The following is a 24649-nucleotide window of genomic DNA, read 5'->3' on the forward strand; positions in this document are numbered from 1 at the left end:
TGGACTCTTCCATGTGGTAAAAAAGAAACAATTCACAAGAGATATTGGACAATGAATAATTACATTGATAAAAAATAATTGATAAATGAAGAATATAAAGCTAACTATCCTTTAACTTTCTCTTTTTGGCTTATCTTTCAAATCCAGAGAGCTCTTACTGACTTTCTTAATTAATGGATATTTGTTGAGCATTTGCTATTTATGCATTCCTTGATTATAGAGTTATTTACTTTAACCACTAAGTGGTAAAAGAAATGAAGTCCTACTATATGTAAAGGACTCTTTAAGATGCAGTGAAAAAAGTAAACTTGGGACAAATGTGAATTTTGCCTTTGCTTAAGACATGTTTGGGATATTTACTTTTTAAAATGTCTCCATGACCTATGGCAGTTTTCTCTTCTGAATAATCTAAATCAGGGGTCCTCAACCTATGGTGAGTTGTATAATTATTTCATTATATATTACAATGTAATAATAATAGAAATAAAGTGCACGATAAATGTAATGCACTTGAATCATCCCAAAACCATCCTCTCCCTCCAGTCCGTGGAAAAATTGTCTTCCATGAAAACGGTCCCTAGTGCCAAAAAGGTTGGGGACCACTGAATTATGCCAAATATAAAAACAATTAAAGTCATTTGGAGCCAAGTCTAGTAAATAATGTGAGTATTCCTAGAATTACTAGGAAAGATTAGTTTTGATCAAAGTGTTTATATAACAAAATAATGAGATAATTTTTTCTTTTGTGTTCTGAAAACAATTTCAAACCTGTGGTTTTGGCATGTTCTCAGCCCCTCTTCATGGCCTCTGCAGACATAATCCTTACACAACTAAGCAGAGAAATACAAAGGCTCACTTACATTTCCTGCTCTGAATTAAGTAGGCTTGAGGCTGATTTCTTTCAGGACCAACCTTCCCACCGTCAGGCTATAAACCAATGTGCAAACTACCAGGCACCACTTAATTTACATGTGGTATCTACCAAAGCTCCTGTGTCTGAATTGTTTCATAAGGTGATGCACAGAGTGACTTTAAACTCTTGAAAGTTTGATTTCCACCAGATACTGTGGTACTTTGGCCTAGTGCACACTTTGTGCAGAATCTTTCCTTGGTTACTTGTCTGTCACAAGTTACTGAAATTACTAAACATAACCTCTTGTTAGCCTAGCATTTAGATTGAAAGAGTCAACCCCTTATTTATCTGGTTTTATTTTATTTCTTAAGCAAATTCAAAGCCTTTCTCTCATGATTTCAAGCAGTTTATTCCCACCTTCTGCTTGGATCTAGTATCTTATTCTTTCAAGTGGACATTTTGTTCCATTTGTTAAAATTATCATTATAACCAATAAGCCTTTATTCAGCAACTGAAAACTGTGGCACAGTATCTCTAAGTTTGGCAATACGTATTCTGCTCATCTTCTGCTTTCTACACCTTAAAGAGGTCTATAAATATATTTTAAACCAAATTTGGTAATTATATGTATTATATATATATAATGGGAATTGAAAGCATGGATGATTTTTAAATAGTCACTATGGAATAAAATATGGTGAAAGTAAATTATGAAGAATTGTGCTGAAACAACAAAAGGTAGCAGTAATGGCATATATCTATCTACTAATATTTTATTTCTGTTTTTCTTTCTTTCCTGTTTTATAATATGTAAAGACTAATGAAACCTAGGAAGGCTTTATAGGGAAGAAATGCAAATACAAAAATTATGTAACTAGACTCTTCTTACAATTATTTTGTTTAGAACACAAATTTATACTGCAATTGGAGGATTTTTTTATCAGGTGAAGAAAAGGGATTTTTTTCCAAATATTTTTGATTTTGAATGTTACATAAATACAGGAACACTAAAAGATATAAATTTTTTTAGAAACATCAAAATAAATCCACATAATCTATATTTTATTGATCTGAAGAACTTCTCAAGTTTAACATTTCTATGTTAAATGTATAATTATAGAATATTTTTTAGAATATTTTCAAACTTCTTTTATAATAATCCTTCTTTCAGTTAACTAATTTTTATGGTAGTTTACATTTCCTTTTCCATCTCAGTTTACATTTGACTTTAGTATGTTTATTAGTTAATGCAACAAAATGGGTGGTCTTTTAATTAATATTACCACTCAGGTTTGTAAATAGGGCATGTTTTATGTAACCATTTAAAATTTATACACTGATGCATTAGATATTTTGTTTAAGAATACTTAAAAACAATTGTTATTTTTTGAACAAGAAGGATCATTATTTTAAAATCCATTCTTAAAAATAAAATGAGTTATGCTTCACTGTGGTGGCTCATGATAAATATTTAGTCTATAGTTTTCTTCTATCTCTATTTGTTTAGCTAGGAATTGTTTTTAATTTGGTGAACAGTATGTTATTTAGGAATATGAAAAACACTGATGCAATTATGAAATATCTAACAATTTTACAAAAGAAAAAACATCTCAAAATCACTATAAGAAATATTCTCACTGAAATGAATATTTATATCCAAGATAGTCTTTCATTCCTTATATGTGTATAAATTTAAACTTTAGAGTACATGATTCTCTTAGTGCCTCAGAGAAAATAGCTTACCATTTATGAAGTGTTTATTATGTATGCTAAGCATTATACTTAATTCTATAAACACATCATCTCTTTTAATCATCACAAAAATATTATGAGGCAAGTGTGTTTATTTTATCCGTTTTATAGTAAAGTGAATTGAGGCCCAGAGAGATGAAATAATATACTCAAGTTCCATAGCTGGTAAGTGGTATATAGTTGGATAAAACTCTCAGGCCAGGTCTAAAAATTAGTCTCTTCACTATTATATTTGGATGCATAGATAGACTAATAGTTATCTAAAGTTGTAAATCAAGAGAAAACACTACAAAATCTAACTATAGGATATTTATGTAAAATATCATCACTTCCATTATGCAAGCTTGCTTGAAAATATGGGCGAACTTTGACAGATAGTGAAATTCAAAACTGTCATTGTCCAAAAGCATGCAGCCTTTCATTTTTGTATTAGTGATTTAGGTGCAAATTATTTTAAATATTATCCTCCTTATTCAAGAAACAGTTTTCAGGCCCAGAGCCCACAAACAAAATTTTCTGCTTTCAGAAATTAAGGCCTGAGGCTTCAGGGAAGAATGATGCTCCCAGGTGGAGATGGTCCCTTTTCTCTGGCATGAAAAAATGCACGTAAATCATTTTTGAATGAACAGGTACATCTATCTCAATTAGAGCAAATTAGTTTCCAAAGCGTTTGCTATTTTAGACATTATAGAAAGGCTATTTTATGTAAATGTGTCAATTTACATAAAATATACTTCAAAAGTTTATGGCAAAGAATTTTATATAATTCACTGAAACAATTTCAGAGTCCTTTCAAATGATGATTTTTAAAATGACCCAAATAGCAGGCACCTCTTTGAAGAAATAGGCATGGTGCTATGTGACCCAAGGTTCCCTCACACTTTCAGGTCAGTGTTAAGTTCTCAAGAGTGGCATGGCCCAGGCTTGAGTGGTGGCTCAAGCTTGTAATCCTGGCACTCTGGGAGATGGAGGAGGAGAATCGCTTGGGGCCAGGAGTTCCAGACCAGCCTGAGCAAGAGTGAGACCCTGTCTCTACTAAAAATAGAAAAAATTAGCTGGGCGTGGTGGCGCCTGTAGTCCCAGCTACTCAGGAGGCTGAGGCAGGAGGATTGCTGGAGCCCAGGAGTTTGAGGTTGCTGTGAGCTATGTGACACCACTGTACTTTACCCGGATGACAGAGCGAGACTCTGTCTCAAAAAAAAATGTTCTTAAGAATTCAGGATTCTACCCTGCAGTGCTCTGTCCAAAGTGTTGTGTTCAGAAGTTAGCATTTGTAACCTCTTTAAGTTTTGTGTTTTATCATTTCCTGCTCCATTGAATTCTTCCTACACACCATAATAGGCAAAAATAGGAATTTAAGATTTCCTGTAAGAGCCTCTGTCCAAAACATCCAGTGCTGAAACAACAAAAGGTAGTAGTAATGGCAGATATCTACTAATATCTTGTTTCTTTTTTCTTTCTTTCCTATTTTATAACATGTAAAGAATAAAACTGGTTTGAGGACCAGTCTATGAGTCAGAATTTTATCTTTTTACATCCAAAAGGTGGAACAGATTTGGACTGTTCTGAACAATAAGTTATTTTGTACTGTCAAAATTTAAATTATTAAAAACACACACTCACTAACCTTACCCTGCTGAAATATTAATAACAACAAATAAAGTAGTCTCATTTTTTAGCCTAAAAGTGCTAGATAATAGTGCTGGATAGAGGAAAATGATGTTATCTGAAGTCATATAATTAAGAGAAGACAAATTTTCATTTATACTTGAAAGACTGTTTTGAGAAACTGTAATAGAACTTGGAGATTGCATAGTTGTATTTCAATTGCTTTATAGTTAGCGAGTGATACAGAAAGGAACTCCAAGAGAAGACAGAACAGCATACAACAAGAACAAACGGTTCCCAAGAGGTTGAGACAAATGGCAACATTCCGTGACAGAGAAGTCTGCCAGAAATTGATATTTTCTTTGAAAGCAAGAACTGGCCTCTTCAACAGCTATAGATGGCATCTTTCAGCAAAATCAGAAATATTTGCTTTGCCAGTCCTGTAACTTACAAAACAAAAAAAAATATTGCCTGGATGTTTTCAAATTACATACATTTATTTATTTATTGAGACAAAGTCTCTCTCACCGCAGTGCAGTGACATCATCATAGCTCACTGCAACCTCAAACTACTGGGTTCAAATGATCTTCCTGCCTCAGCATCCTGAGTAGCTGGCGCAAGCCACGAAACGCCAAATGCCCTAACCTTATCTGTTGAATAGATTATCTTTTCCTCATTAATTTGTCTTAGTGTCTTTATCAAAAATCTTTTAACCATAAACCATAGGTGGGCTTTGTTTTTTGTTTTTAGTTTTTTGTTTGTTTCTGGATTCTGTATTCTTATCTGTCAGTCTATTTTTAAGCCCAGTATCACACTGTCTTAATTACTGTAGCTTTAGAGAAAGTTTGAGACCTGCTGAGATTTTCATAGGGATTGCATTTAATTTATAGATCAATTTAAGGAGAATTGTCAACTTAATAATATTGAGTGTTTTGCTCCATGCACATGGTGCTTCTCTGCATTTATTTAGATCTTTAATTTCACTTGGCAAAGTTTTATACATTGGACTGTACAGGTCTTAAACTTATTTTTTTAAATTTATTCCCAAGGCATTTATTCTTTTGGGCACTGTTGTGAATGAAATTGTTTTCTTGATTTCATTTTGTGATTCTTCATTGCTAATATATAAATACAATTGATTTTTGTGTATTGGTTTTGTATTCTCTGACCTTGCTAAGCTCATTTATTAATTCTAGTAAAATATTTTTTATAAATTCCTTAAGATTTTATACATGCAGGATCATACAGTCCATGAATAAAGACAGTTTTACTTCTTTCCGACCTGGATGCCATTAATTAATTAATTTACATTAGTGTGCCAACTATAGTCTCCATGTTGGATTAAAGCAGCGTAAACAGACTTCTTTGCCTTATTCTATATCACAAGGGGAAAGCTTTCTGCCTTCCATCAAGAACCATATTAGCTGTGATTTTTTTCATAGATGTCCTTTATTAGATTGAGGAAGCTCCATTCTACTTCTGGTTTACTGAGCATTTTAGTTTTGAGCTGGCTAATGCTTCAGTCATATTTTAGGTTTAGGAAACGAATTGCAGTCAGAAATAGAAGAGAATCAAATGTTTGAATTTTGTCTGTATCAGTTAAATGGATAGTTTCCTCTAGTGAAACTTTAAACATGAATTCTACTTACTGATAAAGAGTGTGGTAGAATGTAAATATTTAACTCCAAATCTCACCTTCAGGGGTCAGATTTTAAACTTGGATTAAAATTTGGTCTAGTATTACACTTTCCAGAAACTGAAATCTTAGCTTTAGGTTATGAAGACTGGTTGAATGTTTCATTAATGTGATATGAATGCTGTTTTCTTCTCATTCAAGTTGGACTTTTATTCATCCACGTACTTCTCAAAACAAGTAGGTAAAAAATATCTGTGTAAAAAGTTGAATTGAGTCTTCAACACAGAACTTATTTTTCTAAATTATGATTTGTAAGAACCAGGACAGTTGCAGCACAATACATGTTACCCCGAGCCTTCAGCATATTGTTTTAAAATTTCATCTTCTTTTAATAAGGAATATTCTTTTCTTAGCTGTTAGCCTGCCAGTAATAGTATTTACAATGATATACCTGCTGAGAATATCATAAAAGGTAAATTGCATAGAGGAAATAATTCTTAAATTTAGATGGCTGAATAGCATAAAATTGAGAAACGTATTGTGGCATGATATTTTCATAAAATAATCTTGACACTGGTCAATGGGTTGAGCAAAGTTGTTCCTAAAGTAAGCAGTTAGGGATTTAGGAGTACCTAGCTCGATAAGGGAGTGTCTGTGGTTTCCTCAAAGTAAGTGGTTTTCCCAAAGCTGACTAAGTGGTATTGATCTCAGAAAAACTTTCCAAATCCATTAAGATGAATTATATATGGTGGTAATCCTTAGTCCTTTTTCCAGCTTGCTTATTTACTAAGTGTATATCCTCAGCATACTCCAACCACCCGCTACCGTACATCACACACACACACACACACACACACACACACACACACACACACACACACACACACACACACCCCTTCCAGAGCCAGAATACAGTCATGATCCAAAATCAGTACCATAAAATACAAGTAGGTGAGTAAATGAATTTATTAAAAAAAGGCATATATGGAATTTATGCCCTTGCTACTTTGAAATAAATTCTTATATGGGCTTTAATTATAGAGAGAAATTTAACAGCTCAAGGGTTAGTAAAAATGCAAAATGGAATTTTTGTGTTTTTAGACACAGTACTTCTGGTTAAATAATTCAGCTTTGTTTTACCCAACATTGTTTCATAGCAACAAATTCCCCTCACTGCCACTTCAGTAACTAATCGGAATCCCTTACACACAGAAACATATAAGCAAGCAACATGTAATTCATCTGGAATTAACTGCAATATGCAAAACATGTATGCTTTGAAATCTGCAAATTCTTCGGAAAGAACAAATTCAAGGAGCTGATAGTAATTATTCCTAGCTCTCAAAATAAATATGTATAATTTCTAACTCATAAACTCTATGAAAGGAAAGATCTTGTTTACAAATAGCATGCCTAGAACATTCTTTGGCACATAGTATTCATTCAATAAAAGTCATAAAATCAATATTTTCCCTGCTTTGCTATTTATTTAAAATATGTTATTAGATTTAAGACTGGGTGTAGTGGCTCACGCCTGTAGTCCCAGCTACTAAATGGTGAACTGTAGACTTGGGGGTATTATTATATCACTATCTACACTTATAAAAAAAACTTACTAGGACTTCCAGAATGTATATGGGGTTTGTTTGTTAGTGGGATACCAGGGGAGACGTTTGAGGAATGAAGTTCAAATCAGAGTGGTGTTTCATGAACTGTGATCAACTGGCGTGGGTAGGATGCATTGGGAGGGAGAACAGCAGAAGCAGGGAAAACCATCAGGTGTCACCTGTAATTTCCTATGACAAGGTAATTAAAGCATGAACTTCAGTAGCAGCAGAAGCAGTGCCAGAGTGGAAAGCATGGGTGATTTCATTCATCAATGTCATTTACTTTAGTTCTTGTGGCATCTTACTTTGATCTTGCCTCCTCTTAAAGGTGTTCTCAGCAAACCCTTAAGTACACCAGACCCACCTTTTGCTTTTTGGCCAAAATGCTTTGTTTAGTATGGGTTGTTATTTGCTGCTGCTGTTTTAAGAAGAAAAGTATGTCCATGCCTTTGAGTGGCTGGATGGAGGGATGCTTAAGACGTCTTCAGCTTTGGCTGCAGCTGATTCTTTGCCAAGATGAGACCAGCCAAGGAATGGTGGAAGCTCTTGAATTTTTGTCTTGGCCCAGCACATTGAATAAGAGAGTGGGCACACAACAATTATTAAAAATCACTAAAAAAAAAAAAATCACAAGCTCCCATTCCAGTTTCTGAAACTTTTAATTCTGTCTCCTATTCCCTTGAATAGGAGGGTATGTTTTGATGATATATTTATTTTCTGATCATCTTCTTTTTCTTTATCTATTCTCTCTCCTCACACAGCCTGTTCTCACAGGCTTAGTGGATCCTGATGACTCAGGTCTCTGGGTCCCAACAGGATGTCCTTTTAGAAACAGAGCCCTGTGACCTCTCCTATGACCTTGCCTTTGAGCACATTGTCCCTGTTTGAGAAAAGGCCCAATTGTTTGCCATAATACTGGTCTTACATATGAATTCTTGCAGCAGGTAGAAATAGGTATTCCTAGCTCCCTTGTATAGAGGGACATAATTAAATAAAAAGAATAGAAGGCAAATAAATAAAATGTTTCTTTGCAGATGGGAACATCAGAGGAAGAAAAAAATCATCTGTCTCAAAAATGTGTTGGCTTAATAAATTCAGCTCAAGCATAACAAAAAGAAAAAAGAAAAAAAGAATAAAATACAAATTAACTTGAGAAGAACTTAAAGCAAAAACCTACTGTAATCAAGCACTGGGCTATTTACGTACCTTATTTCATAGTAGCTCATTTAATCGTTACAGCAGTCCTTATAGTTCAGAGGAGGAAATGAGCCTCAAAGATCACACACATAGTATGTGGAGAAGCAAAGATTCAAACACAGGTCAATCTGTGCCCAAAACACATGCTTTTAGTAGTATGTTACACCACGCATGTACAGTCTTCCAAAATCTGTTGTCTCCTAGAGAATTCAGAATTCAGCCAGACATTGTGTCAGAAATGTTTCTTTGAGTATGCACTGTGTCATTTTAAGTGATGTGTATATATGAGTGAGGAAATGGAGATTTCACAAAGAATATAGGTTTTAGGTGGATGAAAATTAATATTAAAGTATGCTTTGAGAATTGAACCTGTTATATAGTTAAATGAATATCCCTTAATATAATTATTGCCCACATGTTTACTGTCACTACCACTACTGCTGTTACTATCGATGGCTATCTTCAAGTGCCAGTGTATACAAGGCACTAGGCTATGCATATGACAGATGTTACTTAATGGCATCAGATACCTCAAGTTATTTTCAGAAGCCCTAATTGAAATTAGTCCTAGAAGTGGAAGGAAATGAAATTGCAATAAGTTTTGTGTATCAATGATATTATTAAAATTTGGGCCATCTCAAGTATAGACCAAATAATAATCTGCTTAATATCAAGGTTATTGTAAAGCTACGGTAGCATGGTTCTAGCATAAGGGCAGGCAAAAAGACCAATGAAACAAATCCAAACATCCAGAAAAAGACCCACCATATATAGTCATACGATTCATAGCAAAAGACCAATTCGATACTGTGGCAAATAGATGGTCTTTTCAATAAATGGTGCTGGATCAGTTAGAAATGAGAAAAAATAAGATCTTGACCTCTACCTCACACTATACTCAAAAATCAATTCTAGCTTTATTGTAGGTCTAAATGTGCAAAGTAAAATTACAAAGCTTCTAGAAGATAACATAGGATATTTTTATGACCTATGGGGGATTTTTATGGGGTAAGTAAAGATTTTTAAAAGAATACTCCAAAAGCACTAACCATAAAGAAAACCTCAGACATCATTAGTTAAGAACTTTTGTTCAAGAAACACCATTGAGAGAGTGAAAATACAAGTTATACAGTAGAAGAAGATGTTTGCATATACATACACATACTTGACAAAGAACTCATACCCAGAATACATTAGGAACTCTTACAAATCAATAATAAGTAGGACAGCCAGAAAAAATGAATAAAATGATTTTAATTGGTAATTCTTAAAAGAGGGTACCCCAATGTCCAAATAACACATGAATGAGTGCTCAGTATCAGCAGTCATACAAGACCTACACATTCAAACCGCAATGAGATTTTATCACATACCCATCAGAACAACTAAAAATTTAAAACCAATTCTACTAGTTGTTGACAAAGACATGGGACAATGGGACTCATATACAAGCCCTCGAGAGTGTAAATTGGTACAATTACTTTAGAAAATGGTTTGGTTATATCTATAAAGCTAAGTATATGCATACTTAGGGACCATCAATTCCATTTCTAGTTATATACCCTGCAAAGGCATACTGTATCCATCAAAAGACCCATAGAGCATAGACTAGATACATAAATTGCAGTAGTTCATACAATGGAAAACCAGACAGCAGTGAAAACAACTGCTTCACACAATAAGGATGACTCTCACAAACATAAGGTTGAAAAGAAGAACCCAACACTACAGATTATATATTGTAGGATTCCACTTATGTAAATTCAGAAAAGTAAAAAACAGAACAATTCTTGTTTACATTTAATGGAGAGTTAGAAAGAGAATAAAGATAGCTTCTGGGATGTGGTCAGTGTTCTGCATCCTTTTTTTTTTTTTTTTTTTTTTTTTTTGAGACAAAGAGAGTCGCTCTGTCACCCTGGGTTAGAGTGCAGTGGCATCATCATAGCTCACAGCAACCTCAAACTCCTGGGCTCAAGCAATCCTCCTGCCTCAGCCTCCTGGTAGTTGGGACTACAGGTGCACACCACCATGCCCGGCTGATTTTTCTGTTTTTAGTAGAGTCGGGGTCTCTCTCTTGCCTAGGCTGGTCTCCAACTCCTGGGCTCAAGTGATCCTCCCCCCTCAGCCTTCCAGAGTGCTAGGATTACTAGGATTACAGGCATGAGCCACCGCGCCTGGCCAGTGTTCTGTATCTTGATCTGGGTATGATTACAGGAGTTTGTTCAATTTGTAAAAAGGCATCAAACTGTCTACTTATGATTTATTCACTTTTCTGTGTGAATATTATTCATTAGTTAGAAGGTTTTTTTTAAAATAGTATTATTAATATAAACATTACTTCCAGTACTAAATAGTACTGACATAAATTGGTCTTTAAAATATCAAAGAAGAAAATAAATTATACTAAGAAGAAATATTTTAGTAACCCATTAAAATTTTGTATTTGAAAAGAATTTTCTGAATAAACATTTTTGAAAAAGATATAATACTTGTTTTTGAAATTATAAGCAATAAAAGGAAAATGATTCTGAAACAATTTGTATTTACTTACCAAAAAATACTGTCTAAGTTGTGACATAGTATTTTTCTTCTCATTATGAAACAAGGCGATACTATTAAGAAATGCCCTTGTGTCATAAAAAGAAAAATAGTATGTTACCCTGGCCAATAAATAAATCTCCCTAAGAATGTTACAGTTTACTAAGTCCAGCTGCTAGTGATATTTTACATTCATTCATTCACTCATTCTGGTGTCTCCAAGGGGTTTTACAGGGTGAAATTCAAGCAAATTTTCAAACTTCTGGTGTGTTCTTAAGAGACTCATAAATCTATACAGCTAAATTATTGTGTCTGACAAAACCCACTGTTACTCAACTGCAGGGTTTCCCGACAAAGCACTATTAAGACATTAGCCTGGATAATTCTTTTCTTTTTTTTTTTGTAGGGGACTGTCCTGTGCATTGTAGAATGTTTACCACTATTCCTGGCCTCTCCTCACTGTTGTCACAGTTCACAGTTCTGAAAACTTAAAATGTCTTCTTCAGACATTGCCAGATGTCCCAGATAGAGGGAGCTGATCCTGGTTGAGAACCACTGCTCCACTGTTACATATACTGGAATATTTGAGTGATAAATTTTAGTTCCGCATTGCCTTTAGTATTCTGTAAATAATTGCATTTGTTATTTTTGTCTTCACCTACTTGTTGCTATTTTTGCAATCATCTCTGGAAAAAGGTTGGAATTAATATTTCTGAGGTCATTTTGCCATTGTACAAGAAAGTGGAATCAATGAGGATTCCATTCCAGAACAAAAGAAGTCAAGCATGTAGTTTTCAGTATTCAGTGCAAGAAATCAGTGTGGATAGAGTATTTTGTTTTCCATTGTGTTGATTATACAGAGATGACTGATTAATTGCCTACTTTGGCATTAAATTAGAAAGTAAATAAATATTTAAAAATTTTTAAAAGCCTACTTGACTTATAGTTTGATGAAGTAAATTTTTTTTGTTTAATTTGTATGCATGACAAACTAAAAAAAACTTTTTTAAAAAATAATATTTTATGTTGTAAATAATAGATACAAAAAGAGTCCATTCTTTTGTATGGCATTATTTTCAACATTTACAACAGAACATTTCAAACAGAAATTAAATTAAAAATTGAAACTTCCACTATTAAACTGAAATTTAAATATCTGCTTCCAGGGTCACCTGTCTGTGGCACACCAGGTTGGTTTAGGCATGGATGATGGATGGCCTGAGGGGAAAAGAATCCTGACTCAACACCATCATTGAAACATTAAATAAAATGATTTGCTAAGGTTATATAAAACAGTTACAAATTCCTATTCCATAGAAGAATACCATTTGAATTTCCTTATTTATTTATGATTCTCTACCAAAGGATGATTTCAAAAGTGACTTTTATAACTATGTATTAGATGATTTCTCAAACCCCAAGCCTTCTATATGCTGCCACTTAGCCCAATTTTTGCTTAAAACAAAGTATTTATAAATAATTAGAATATATTTTTAAAATTTACAAATTTGCCCAGCCTATATAGCTGAGGAGATGGAAGAACCTACAGATTCTGTTATACAACTGCCATTGTTATATAACTGCCATTGATAAGTAGGAAGGAATGAATATTCAGATTTCTTTGCTATTTTAGGGGAGGAATGACTTCAGCAACCATGTATTCTAGTAATTGGATCTGACCCTGTGAAAGAAAGGAAAGGAAGGAAGGAAGGAAGGAAAGGCAGGAAAGAGAAAGAAAAGAGAAAGAACAAAAACCTAGTGGTAGTGTAGAGTTATTGACTTTGGTAAATACCTTATGATAGACTGATGCCTATTGAAAATTTGGTTTCTTAGGGCAAAGAGATGATGTATGTGGTGAATAATATGAAAAATATTTCCTTTTGAAACTTTTACTGAATTTCTTATATTGTTAAACTGATAACTTGACAAAGTAATTCTACCTATGTTTAATCTTATAAAATTGTCCATGACAACATACATGTTTTTCAAATATAAAATATTACTTGAGACAGACTTTTAAACATAGTGCATAGACAGTTTAAGAAAAATAGGAACATTTCTTATTTTTCAGTTTGAACATTATATTGCTTTTCTTCCCTCTTCCCCAAATACAGATATATTGGACTAGTAACCAGATTAGCTTATGACCTTTTTTGGCTACTTCATGAAAATATAATACCCAGATTGAGTATCCCTAATCCAAAAACCCAAAATACGCCAAAATATGAAACTTTATGAGCACTAACATAACACTCAAAGGAAATGCTTATTGGAGCATTTTGGATTTTGTATTTTCGGATCAGGGATGTTCAGCTGGTATAATACAAATATTCTAAAATCCAGAAAAATCCAAAATCTAAGCATTTGGGATAAGAGATACTCGAACTGTAGTGTGATCAGACTTTCCTTTGATGGACTCTTGCCCATTACTAAACTCTGATTCTTATTCTATGAAAGAGGAAATGCTTTTAAAAGGAGAAAGAAAATTTTCCGTAATTCAAGTGTAGGCATGTTCCCATGATTTTCAACTCATAAAATTATTAAATGTGTCAAATTTATATATAACATGGCAATTAAGATGGTTGTTTGAAGGGACTGTGGTTCACTGTTCTCTTTCCCTGGTTGTAAGCAGTTTGGAGAGACGACAGTGTACGGGTCTTTGCAACTCACGTGGTGCCCTGCCTGTGGCTGAATGCTTAATACATACCTGTTGACTGGATAAATAATGGACTTCCAAAAAAAGTACAATTTAGAAAAAAGCATATTTTTTCTTAGATATGGTAACTACTTGTATATACTTTGGAATGTTCTACTTAACTGAGTACAATTTATATATACAGGTAACCATTGATACGCAGATTTAGTGTTCTCTGAACTATTTCATTGCTATGAAAGCAGCATAAATCTTGATGATCAAATTTTTTGAAACATCAGGAGATTCTGCCAAAATATAAACATTATGGTGACACTATTGTTGAATCCCATTCTTCATGTGATTATTTATTTTAAAATAGCTTCCATGAAAGTAAGAGTCCTAATTTCAGGCATCCTGCTTAATTATATTTTATTGCTTGCTGATAACTAAAAACGAAACAAAGCATTTTGAGTGGATTTCAATGTAATTTTTCTTATTTAGGAGGGTACTACAAACTTGAGTAAATTGGCAAACTTACAAATTCGCCAGTTATGTAAAAGAACTACAGATAAAACAAATAAGCTACTTTAACATTATTTTTTTTAATTTTATCACATTTTTGTCTTAAAAATAAAAATATATATATTTGTTTTGATTCATACAAATTAAAATATCAATGTAATTTTATCAAGAAAAGTTATTTTACTAGGGAATATAGCATATGTAACATTAAACTTAAAGCTTTTGTAGTGCGTTTGTTTCTAAATCCCTTAACTGGTGAGTAATTGATCTTACATTTTTCTTTGACAGGCTTATGCAAGCAAAGATCTGGAGGAACAATTGCGGTCCGTGTCCAGTGTAGATGAACTCATGACTGTTCTCTACCCAGAATATTGGAAAATGTACAAGTGTCAGTTAAGGAAAGGAGGCTGGCAACATAATAAGGAACAGCCCAACCCCAACTCAAGGACAGAAGAGACGATAAAATTTGCTGCGGCACATTATAATGCAGAGATCTTGAAAAGTAAGTATGGGAAAGAAAATGTATAATAAGCCTCCTATATCAAGCCAGTGAAAGTCACCAGCCTGTTTCTTCAATTTCAGCGTTTGTACCACTGAACATACTTTTAGGGCCAAAAGTAAAAAAAATAGAAAATAAAACATTACTTCAAAATACATTTTATGATTTCACTTGGTTAAGTTGATTTCTGGAAATACAAAGATAAGTCCATGCATATCAACATACATTTTTTTAATGGAACTGATATCCCATTGTAAAATTTTAAGAACATGTGTATATATTTTACACACCGTATCAGTTTAATCATTTAAATATTCTGTATCTTACAAAATAACTATACATAAATTTTCTTTGTGATTTGGAGTTCGTAATGCTTCGTTTCTCTCGACATACCCAAACCACCTTTTCAAATACCCTTTGTTGCCTTGTAGCTTCATAAATAACTAGCTCAGAGCTGGACTTTTGTAAAGCTGATATCTCATGTAAAGCTTCACAAATAAATTATGATGTTGTATGAAATGTCATAGTATAAAATGATGAGATAATTTTAAAAAGTAAATCTTTTCAGTTGGTAGCTATAAAGGTTTGATATTGCAAAGTATTTTGAGAACAAAAACAAACAAAAAATGGCTTAATGGTTGAATAACCAATAGTTTATACCTTTCTTCTCCAAAAATTTTATTTTAGGGGAAATATGGGAGAAATAAACTAGAACAGTTAGGAAGTACATCATTTGTAATGCAGTATTTAAAGAGCCAACAATGTTATAGATAAGCCACTAACTCATTGGAAACAGAATTCCAAGAGAGAGCTGAAAGGGATAGGAAAATTTGACTTTCCTGAAGAAAGCTGGTTCAGGATATAAGTCCCAGTTGGCAGAAAATAGCCTTGCATTTCACATAAGTACTGCCATGACATTACCCAAAGTTCAAATAGCCTGCCTAAAAATGATTTTTGACTTGTGTCTAAAAGCATAGCCATCTTCTCATATACGTCTCAGTTTAAAAAGAAAAATAAAATCATGTTTACATTTGCTTTGAGAATACAAAAAAGCACATACATAGCTAATAAGCATTATTCTATCTCTGCACATCTTGTAAATATCCATATATTAAATTCTCATTTTTCTTGAGTAAGGAAAACCAAACATAAGTGCTGTGGGATATTGGTATAGCATGATCCTAATTTCACTTGTTACATGGCTGTTGAAGTTTTTTAGAAAACATCCTTAGCTGCTCTGTTAAATATTATATCATATTCCCATTCACAGGGCAATTTAGGAGTCTGTCCACTGTTTCGTTAGTTATGTATTACGCTTAAACCTTAAAATTTGAAATCAAATGGGAGTGACTTGCAGCTGCTGTGGGCTTCTTTTCCCCCTGGTGGTTTCTGTATAACTTATGGACTTCCCTATGACTCGACAGGTATTGATTATGAGTGGAGAAAGACTCAATGCATGCCACGGGAGGTGTGTATAGATGTGGGGAAGGAGTTTGGAGCAGCAACAAACACCTTCTTTAAACCTCCATGTGTGTCCGTCTACAGATGTGGGGGCTGCTGCAACAGTGAGGGGCTACAGTGCATGAACACCAGCACAAGTTACCTCAGCAAGACGGTAGGTATTTCAAACTTCAGCTCCACCCGAGGGCCCTCTCCGTCAAAACCTTTAACTGGGAATGATGTGTTTAAAATTCTGGGTGTGTCAGAATAACTTAGCTCAAGTCAGAGTTTCTTACATTTTCTTGGGGGAATGAAGTGTTTCAGTATTTTGTTTCTTTGGTGATGCGGTATCACAAAGCAAATAACTGAAGCTTTGTGAACTCTGTTCATACAGTGGAAAATCAAAGCCTAGTAAAGAAAATAATAAATGTACATACATATGTATACACATATACATGTGTGTGTTTTAATCTTTAGGAATCTGCATTTTCATTTAGCAATAAAATAATTGTAAATGGTTAAATTTTCCAGTGATAGAGATATTTCACAAGTTACATATTCAAAATATATTATATAATTACATGTATGCATTCTGTGAAACAGGTGTGTAGTATTGAAATAAGCCATCACTTTGAACAAAATTAGTGTCCCTTTAGTAAAGCAAAGGCAACAATTCAGACACCAAATTTTTAATAACCTGTAAAGTTCATCACATTAGATCTTAAGCTTCTAATAAATAACCAGACAACTTCAAGTTTGGTTTGGATCAGACATTTTCAGAGCAGACCTGCTGTGTGGGTCTGACATGGAAGAAGAGGCCAGCTTAGGGCTTGCTTATGTGCTGTTGATAACCACAGGAGTGTTGTTTGAATTGCATGTGCCCCTGACCTCTGCCCAGAAATGTTTAGAGAAGTCCGGTGCTGTGGGCGGGGTGACGCAAACTTCACCCTGAAAGAAAAAAACTGTGGTTGCCCTAAAGGTTTTTCCAAGCAATTTTGAGAGTTGGATTAGCATAGGTAATCTGGCTACATTCAGAACTGTCCTTTGACTTTGAGAATGAAAAATGAAATCATTTGAAAAATGTGATGTTAGAGTTGATTTGTTCAGTGCAATATGACAGCAAATTAACATTTTAATTTTATATAAACTTTAGCTGATCTACATGGTTCCCACTAATAAAATGTATTCTTATTTTAATGTAACGTAAATGGAAATGAGAGGTTACCGCCTCAATTCCCTGAACAACATTTTCCCATCTAGTTGAAAACTTCTAAAATTTGTACTGTAATGATCATTTGGCCTCTGAATTTGGAGACATGATCCTATTATACAATCCAAAGTAATTGCCTTTTTTCAAAACTTGTATTTCTTTATCTTGTTTACACACTCAGTGAAGGAACAAGCCATTTCAGATACTAAGATTTGCAAGAGGAAAGAAAATAAATTATAAAGCTGGATTTTCTGTTCAGCTTGCTTCTGCCTCAACTCTAAAGAGTAAAAAAAAAATTAAAAGGTGATGCTTTGGGGCCTTATGTTATTCCTGTTAGTATCATATTTAGCTAAGTCCAGCCATAAGTAGTTTATCTTCTGATTATTTCCTAAAAGTACAGCAAAATAACAAAGGGTTCATTTTTAAACATGTTAGCAAGGGAAGCAGTATGACCCTAAATATATTCAGGCATTTGGAAACTTTATCAGTACCATGTCTGGTTGTGGGAATGTGATAACATTTCAGTGCATGACAAAATTCTAGTATTTTAATGGACTAACATGTAATTATAGTGCTAGGGCATGCCAAAACTTATCCTTAGTTCATTTTTACCCCGTGAATCTGTATTGAACAACTAAGAAGTTATAATTTTATGTAGTATAGTGTTCTGAATAAAATAATACTAATTTAGCAGATTTTACTGGGTATTATGTATTTATCTTATTATAACCCTGAAGTAAAACAGGATTCTTTAAAAGCCTCTCATGAGTGTTAGAACTCAACACTTTTTAAAAACAAATAGAAATAATTAGTCAGATATTTTCCAAAAGGTAACATTCATTTAAAAAAGATACTAATATTAAAAAATGTTGTTTTTATATTCAAGCCAAACCCATCAAAAGGAATTTTGGCCTGATAAGTCCCTGGAAAAAATATCTTTTTTTTTAAGTTAGAGAAAATAAAGGTGGGTGATTTAGAAATTAAAATATACTGTTTTTGGAATCTTTAATAGTGTATATATTTAAAAATAATCCAATTAATGAATATAATGTGTTCTAGATTATATTGTTCATTATTATGGTGTTTGATTTAAATTAAATAACATTTTGGTTGCTCTTCAAAAGGTTGAGATATGCCAATTTCATTTTTCAAAGTCTAAAGGGCTATATTTCTTTCAAAAATGGCATGATATGCAATAGACTGAAAGATAATTTTGAAGAATTATTTCATTAAATAAGACAAAATGTATCTAGTAAGAGTTCATTATCATTTCAAAAAGGCCTTATTGAATTTAGTTGTTAGGTGAAATTTTATTTTCAAAGTGCTCATATTGTAAATATGTAGAGTTGAATAATAAATATTGTAGTGTTGGGCTTTTCTTGTTTTTTCGTTTCTTGAAATTCCCTTTTTTTTTTTTCCCTTGGTGAATATCAGTTGCTAATTGATAATATTTTAAAGCTATTTTTCATTGCTAATTTCTTCTGCAAATTCTTCTATTATGTCTCATCACGTTAATATAGAGAAAATACTTTTAAATGAGCCTATTTTTAAAATGTTTTCTTGTTGGGATCTTTTAAAAAGTAAAATATTCCAAAATATATCTCCTTTAGGTACTGATGCCCAAATGTTTTGTATAATAGTTCCTCAAAGAAGCTTTTTTTCTCTACAACACCAAACTCACTCCCCAAAACAATAGATTTTGGGGTTACAAGTGTTTTCCTGTTACATGGACGAATTGCATAGTGGAGAAGTCTAGGTTTTTAATGTACCTGTCACCTGAGTAGTGTACATTTTATCTAATGGGTAATTTTTCATCCTGTACCCGCCTCCCTCCCTCTCGCTTCTGAGTCTCCAGTGTCCATTAAGTCACTCTGTATGACTATGCACACCCATCGCTTAGCTCCTACTTGTAAGTGACAACTTGCAGTGCTTGGTTTTTAGTTCCTCCCCAACTATTTCGAATCTCCATATCCACCACCACCAAGTAGTCGAGGTACCTTTGATGCTTTTCCCAACTAGTGAAATAACATCCTCCCTACTCTCCCTACTTCCAGCTTCCCTCTTCCTAATCTTTTCTCTAAACTGCCCCCAAGGATGATATTTAAAAAAACACAGATCTGATGTTGTCAGTCTCCAGCCTAAAGATCTTTTAATGATTTCCCATTGCTTTTAGAATAACACTAAAATCTTTTTTTAAAAATTCTTTTTGTTGATATATTATAGTTGTATATATCTTGGGGACACGTGATATTTTGGTAACTGTATATGATCTGTAATGATCAAATCAGGGTAACTAGGGTATCCATAACCTCCAACATTTACTTTTTCTTTGTGTTGGGAACATGACAGTTTTTCTCCTCTAGCTATTTTGAAATATACAATAAACTGTTGTGAACTGTAATTTCCCTACTGTGATATCAAATACTAGAAGTTATTCCTTCTATCTAACTGTGGTGTTGTGCCCCTTAACCAGATTCTCTTCTTCCCCTCTCCCCCTTCCCTTCCTGGGCTCTGATAACCATCATTCTTCTCTCTACCCTCATGAGATCTACCTTTTTGGCTCCCATATATGAGTGAGAACATGCAATATTTGTGAGACCAAAATCTTTATCACAGTCTCTAATATCTGCCCTGTACCCACTTCCCAGCATCATCTAACATGGGTATCCCTTGACCTTGCGCTTCCTTCACTTCCTGTGAACCGCTCCATTCTCTCTGCCCCAGGGCCTTTGCACACACATGCAAGTTAACCTGGTCTTCTAGATTCCTGTTTCCTGAGGTGCCATTTCTTCGGACCTCAACTCAGGTGCCAAGTGGCTCAAGGAAGCCCTCAGGTGGGATTTTTTCTGAGGTCCTTAGATTAGATCCAATATTTCTTTTAAATGCTTTATACTGTGCCATACTTCCCCCCCCCATAGTACTTACTACAGCTTTTAAGTACATAGTTTATAATCATATAGTCATTATTACTTGGTTAGTGTCTGTCTCCTCCATAAAGGCAAAAACAGGTCTGTTCCATGCACTAACTAACCCAGTGCCTATCACAGAATTAGCGTACAAATCCCTTTTAGAACCACATAAAAACTGTGGACCCTCTCACCAGAACAAATGAAAATATAGACACATCCCCAGCATTTTCCCCCAGTTTCAGGAAGTTGGTTCCCTGACTCCCTAGCCTTTATCTCTTGAGCCTGGTTTTAAAACTACTGCCTTGAAGATTAGTAATAATAAAATAGTTGATTGATTCACCTGTGTAATTTTTAAATAATGGATCCTTTTGCCAAACAAATTTAGGATTAATTTCATAATAGATTCATGATGTTGATACTAGTTTCATCAGCTTCATCCCCATCATCTGCTTATATGAAAAATCAGCATTTACCTATAACATTGCTAAAGTCCATCTGGTCTTTTGTCATTGGTTTGTGTTGATTTTCACTTTTGATCCTTTTTGATAGGCTTGATACTTGCAGTAATCACAATACTTATAAATTCTGATCTGTAAAGCAGTAAGGTTTTAAAATTTATATATCATTAGTTTTTATTTTGCCATTTCAATTTTTTAAAGATTTGCAGATTTGGGGACTTCAAAAATTGTAGTTAATTGAAAATGTGGCATTTTACTGCTGAGAATTGTGTCCCAAGACACTCTCTCTTCTGATTCTGCACATCCTCCTTATGTTTCCTCATCTGCTTCTCTGTTCCTCATGACGATGACTCCTAAATCTCTATCTCCTGATTTCCATACTACCTACTCAACCTAGTGACCGGGCTGTCCCTCAGGCAGGTCGAGGTCAATCTGTCTCATACTGGGGCTATCACCTATCCCTGCCCACATAAACAGGCAAGTAGATGAATCCTGCTCTCTTTGCAGCAGTCTCTGACTTAGGAAATGACACCAGCGTTCAACAAGTTGGTCATGCCAAGTTGTCCTTCCTTTTTGTAAAGGCCTAACTAATAATTCCTGTTAAATCTATTATCCAAAAGTCTCTAGAACTCATCAAGTTTCTCCATTCTGCTGATCTCAATCTGATATGGGCCACATTTTTCCCTCGAGAGACCATTACACCGGGACCAGCCTAATAATGAGTCTCCTACCTCCATTCTTACTGTCTTCCAATCTGTTTGCCACATTTTAGCAGTGATTTTTTTCTCTAAATGCTAACTAAGATACTGGTAAAAACTCTTTAATAGCATTGCATTGTTGGGACTGAGCCAGCATTCAACTAGTATACTGATAAGCCAGTCTTTTCAAATTGGCTTGCTCAGGCCAGCATCTGTTTGAATTGATTGGTGCAAATGCCCTAAGTTGTTAAATATTTTGAATGGCACCCTACTTGGAGACAAAATCTCCTAACATGATTTCCTGGGCCCTCCATGGTCTGGGTGCTACATAAATCTCCAGCCTCAATTGTCATTGCTCTCCTCCTCAAAAACTACTTTCCACCAATACCCAAAGTCTTAGTTCTTAGGTTATGTCAGTGTCTGTCACCTTCAGCATGACAGTGCTGTCCTCTGTGTTTGAAACCTCTCCTTGCACACAATCCCCAGAGCTCCATTTATCAAGTTCATTTCTCCTCATCCTTAGGCCTAGACATAAATGTCACTTCCATGACTTCCTGTTGTTTGCTCTCATGGCATCCTTTGCTGTCCATATTTTAGCATCATCATCTTATCTGTCAGATCGTTTTATTCCCTAGGCTCTAAACTCCATGATACAAAGATTGTGTTCGCTTATTACATGGGGCACAGCAGTTGGCACATGGTAAAGTACTGAAACTGAACTGAACAGAATGAATACTTGAATACAGGAAACAAATTTAGGGTCAAAGGTAGAGTTCTGAATATGTTGTAAGGAGTCTGAATGGTATTTAGGTGGAGATACCAGAAGAAGACTGGGCAAAGAATTCTAGAGAAGTGATTGGTCTTTCGATATAGATTTGAGAGGAAGCATCATATTGATAAATGTTATTTGAAGCCCTGATATGTTGTTAATACTTAGAGAATTCATGTATCAAAAGAGGAGAGCAAAAGCCAATGCCAAAGGGAAGCATCACTGACTGTCCCTTCCATTTCTTCCTATGATTTTGTAATATCATGCCCTTCTCCTACCCAAAAAATCCACTCACATTTCTGTTTATAGTAAAAGGAATAATTTAAATTTAAATCCAATTAACCAAGTGCATATTTTGCACCTAATGTGTACTGCTTCACACAATGCTTTGTTGTACTAGGTATACAATGATGTATAGATCCTACCCTAATGGAGCTTACAACATTAACCAAGTAATTAAAAATAGTTTAAGTGTGAAGGAGAAGTACAGAGGCTTATGGAAATGCATATAAAGGAAGTTTGCAAACCAAGGGAGGGCACGGCATAAAACTGTTGAAGGCAGCAGGACACTGTTCTTTCTGTTGTATTTACTGTATTTTTACAAATATTGCGATTTGTAAAAGCTTGTACTTAAGTAACACCTTTTCCTGAGTTCATTCAATTTATTATATTATCAATATAGTGTACATGGGAGTGTGTGATGATTTCTTTCAAATATAAAAGGAAGTTTCTTATTGCTATGCATTCTGAAAGCAAAAAAAAAAAAAAAAGAGTTTTTGTTTCATTAAAAGAGTTCCAGATAGATTTTAGTGAAGTCATCAATTGGATTCAAATAAATTGTAAGGACAATGTACCTTAAGTAACAGTAAACTCAAGTTTTTTATAGATACTTCATAGAAATGTTGTTTATGGGGCTCAGTGAAGGGCAGGTTATCAGAATGTTTGAGGAAGGCAGCCATCAGTTGAGAAGTAAAATCATATACACTGAGCATTCCAAAGTGAACTAATCAATAACAATGGCTTCAAAGTCCTCTACAACTAATATCTAAGTGGCTTTGAAAAGTTAAGTAGATTGAATGTCTTTTTGACCTTTGTCATAAACATATGCTTTAAGTATATTTTCTTATGGAAAGTTGTATATTTAAGAGATATAACCAAAAAGGAGAAAGTGAATTTTGTAGAAGGTAATTTATTTGGTGATGAAAGTTGAAGCAGAACAAAGTCATCTTCTGCTTTCTAGGCACCCATTTGGATTAGAAAGTTGTTTAAATATTAGTATTTACTTGATATATTTTACTGAAGATACGGGTGAGTAAAGAAAAACTACTCAATCCTCCTTGCAAACCCTGGGATTAGAACTCAAGAAAGTACAGGTTCTCGCTGTGCTCGTTAGTACTAGACTAAAGAAGCCAGTTCGGTGTGGGAGGGAGGTCTCCATGAGCTAATTCTGATATACAGAAACAGCATTATTTAAAATTCTATATTGCCATCTTTAAAAGAAACAGCTATTTCTCTTTTATTATTTTATAAAGAAATAACATGAGCATATATATTATCAAAGGCATTCCAGATTACATTTGATTTAAATTGAATGTTTCATAAAATCTTACAACAAAAAATATTTAAACCTAAGAAAATATGCAGCTATATCATGAAACTTAGAAGTATTATTTTGCACTGCAGTCAGAGATATTTCTTCCATTAATTAAACGGAATGCTGCTGCAGTCTGGAAGATTAATTTATTACATTCATATGTATTCAGCAAGTGGAACGTGATTTGTATTGTATCTTTAGCAAATTAATATTTGGCAAGCACAGCGGTTGGAAATTAGGTTTTATCCTGATGTGGAAAAAGAACTCTACACTAATACAAGTTATCAGAAGTTTCTTTAAGAATAACATTTGCCTTAAGAACATAATTAATGCATCTGCGGAAAATGCCACTTTTTTCCAACTCAGGCTACTGATGATATCACAGATTTTAAAAGACACCTGAATTGGGATTTTTATTTTAATTTGTAGTACTGTGTTTACATTTTATGCATAACAGTAAGTTAAAACTAATTCAGTACCAGATGTGCATGTGTTAGGCTATCTGCTATTTCATATCCTTCCTAGACCCAATTTAAGTTCCATAGGCCCTTGATAGCTGGCCATGTGGCTGGAATACTAAGTCGAAATGCTAACAGTGAGGTCTCTATTTTCACCTTTTCCCATTTTTAGGGATTATTTCTTTAAATGTGTAGTTTTTCAATATGATCTTACAATTATTAATCATATCTTCCAAGGGCTGCATATTGTTTCCATGTTTAATTA

General features: G+C 34.0%; 1 protein-coding gene across 1 annotated transcript in view; it reads left to right on the forward strand.

Moving 5' to 3' along the window:
- VEGFC (vascular endothelial growth factor C) overlaps window positions 1–24649 on the forward strand; it is a 96305-nt gene that overhangs the window by 43045 nt on the left and 28611 nt on the right. Inside the window, exons 2-3 of the mRNA XM_045552468.1 lie at window positions 14638–14851; window positions 16273–16463. Coding sequence (XP_045408424.1) covers window positions 14638–14851; window positions 16273–16463 — 405 coding nt within the window. The remainder of the gene's footprint in view (window positions 1–14637; window positions 14852–16272; window positions 16464–24649) is intronic.

The sequence above is a fragment of the Lemur catta genome, chromosome 5 (assembly GCF_020740605.2).
Source record: "Lemur catta isolate mLemCat1 chromosome 5, mLemCat1.pri, whole genome shotgun sequence".
In the NCBI taxonomy this organism is placed as follows: domain Eukaryota; kingdom Metazoa; phylum Chordata; class Mammalia; order Primates; family Lemuridae; genus Lemur; species Lemur catta.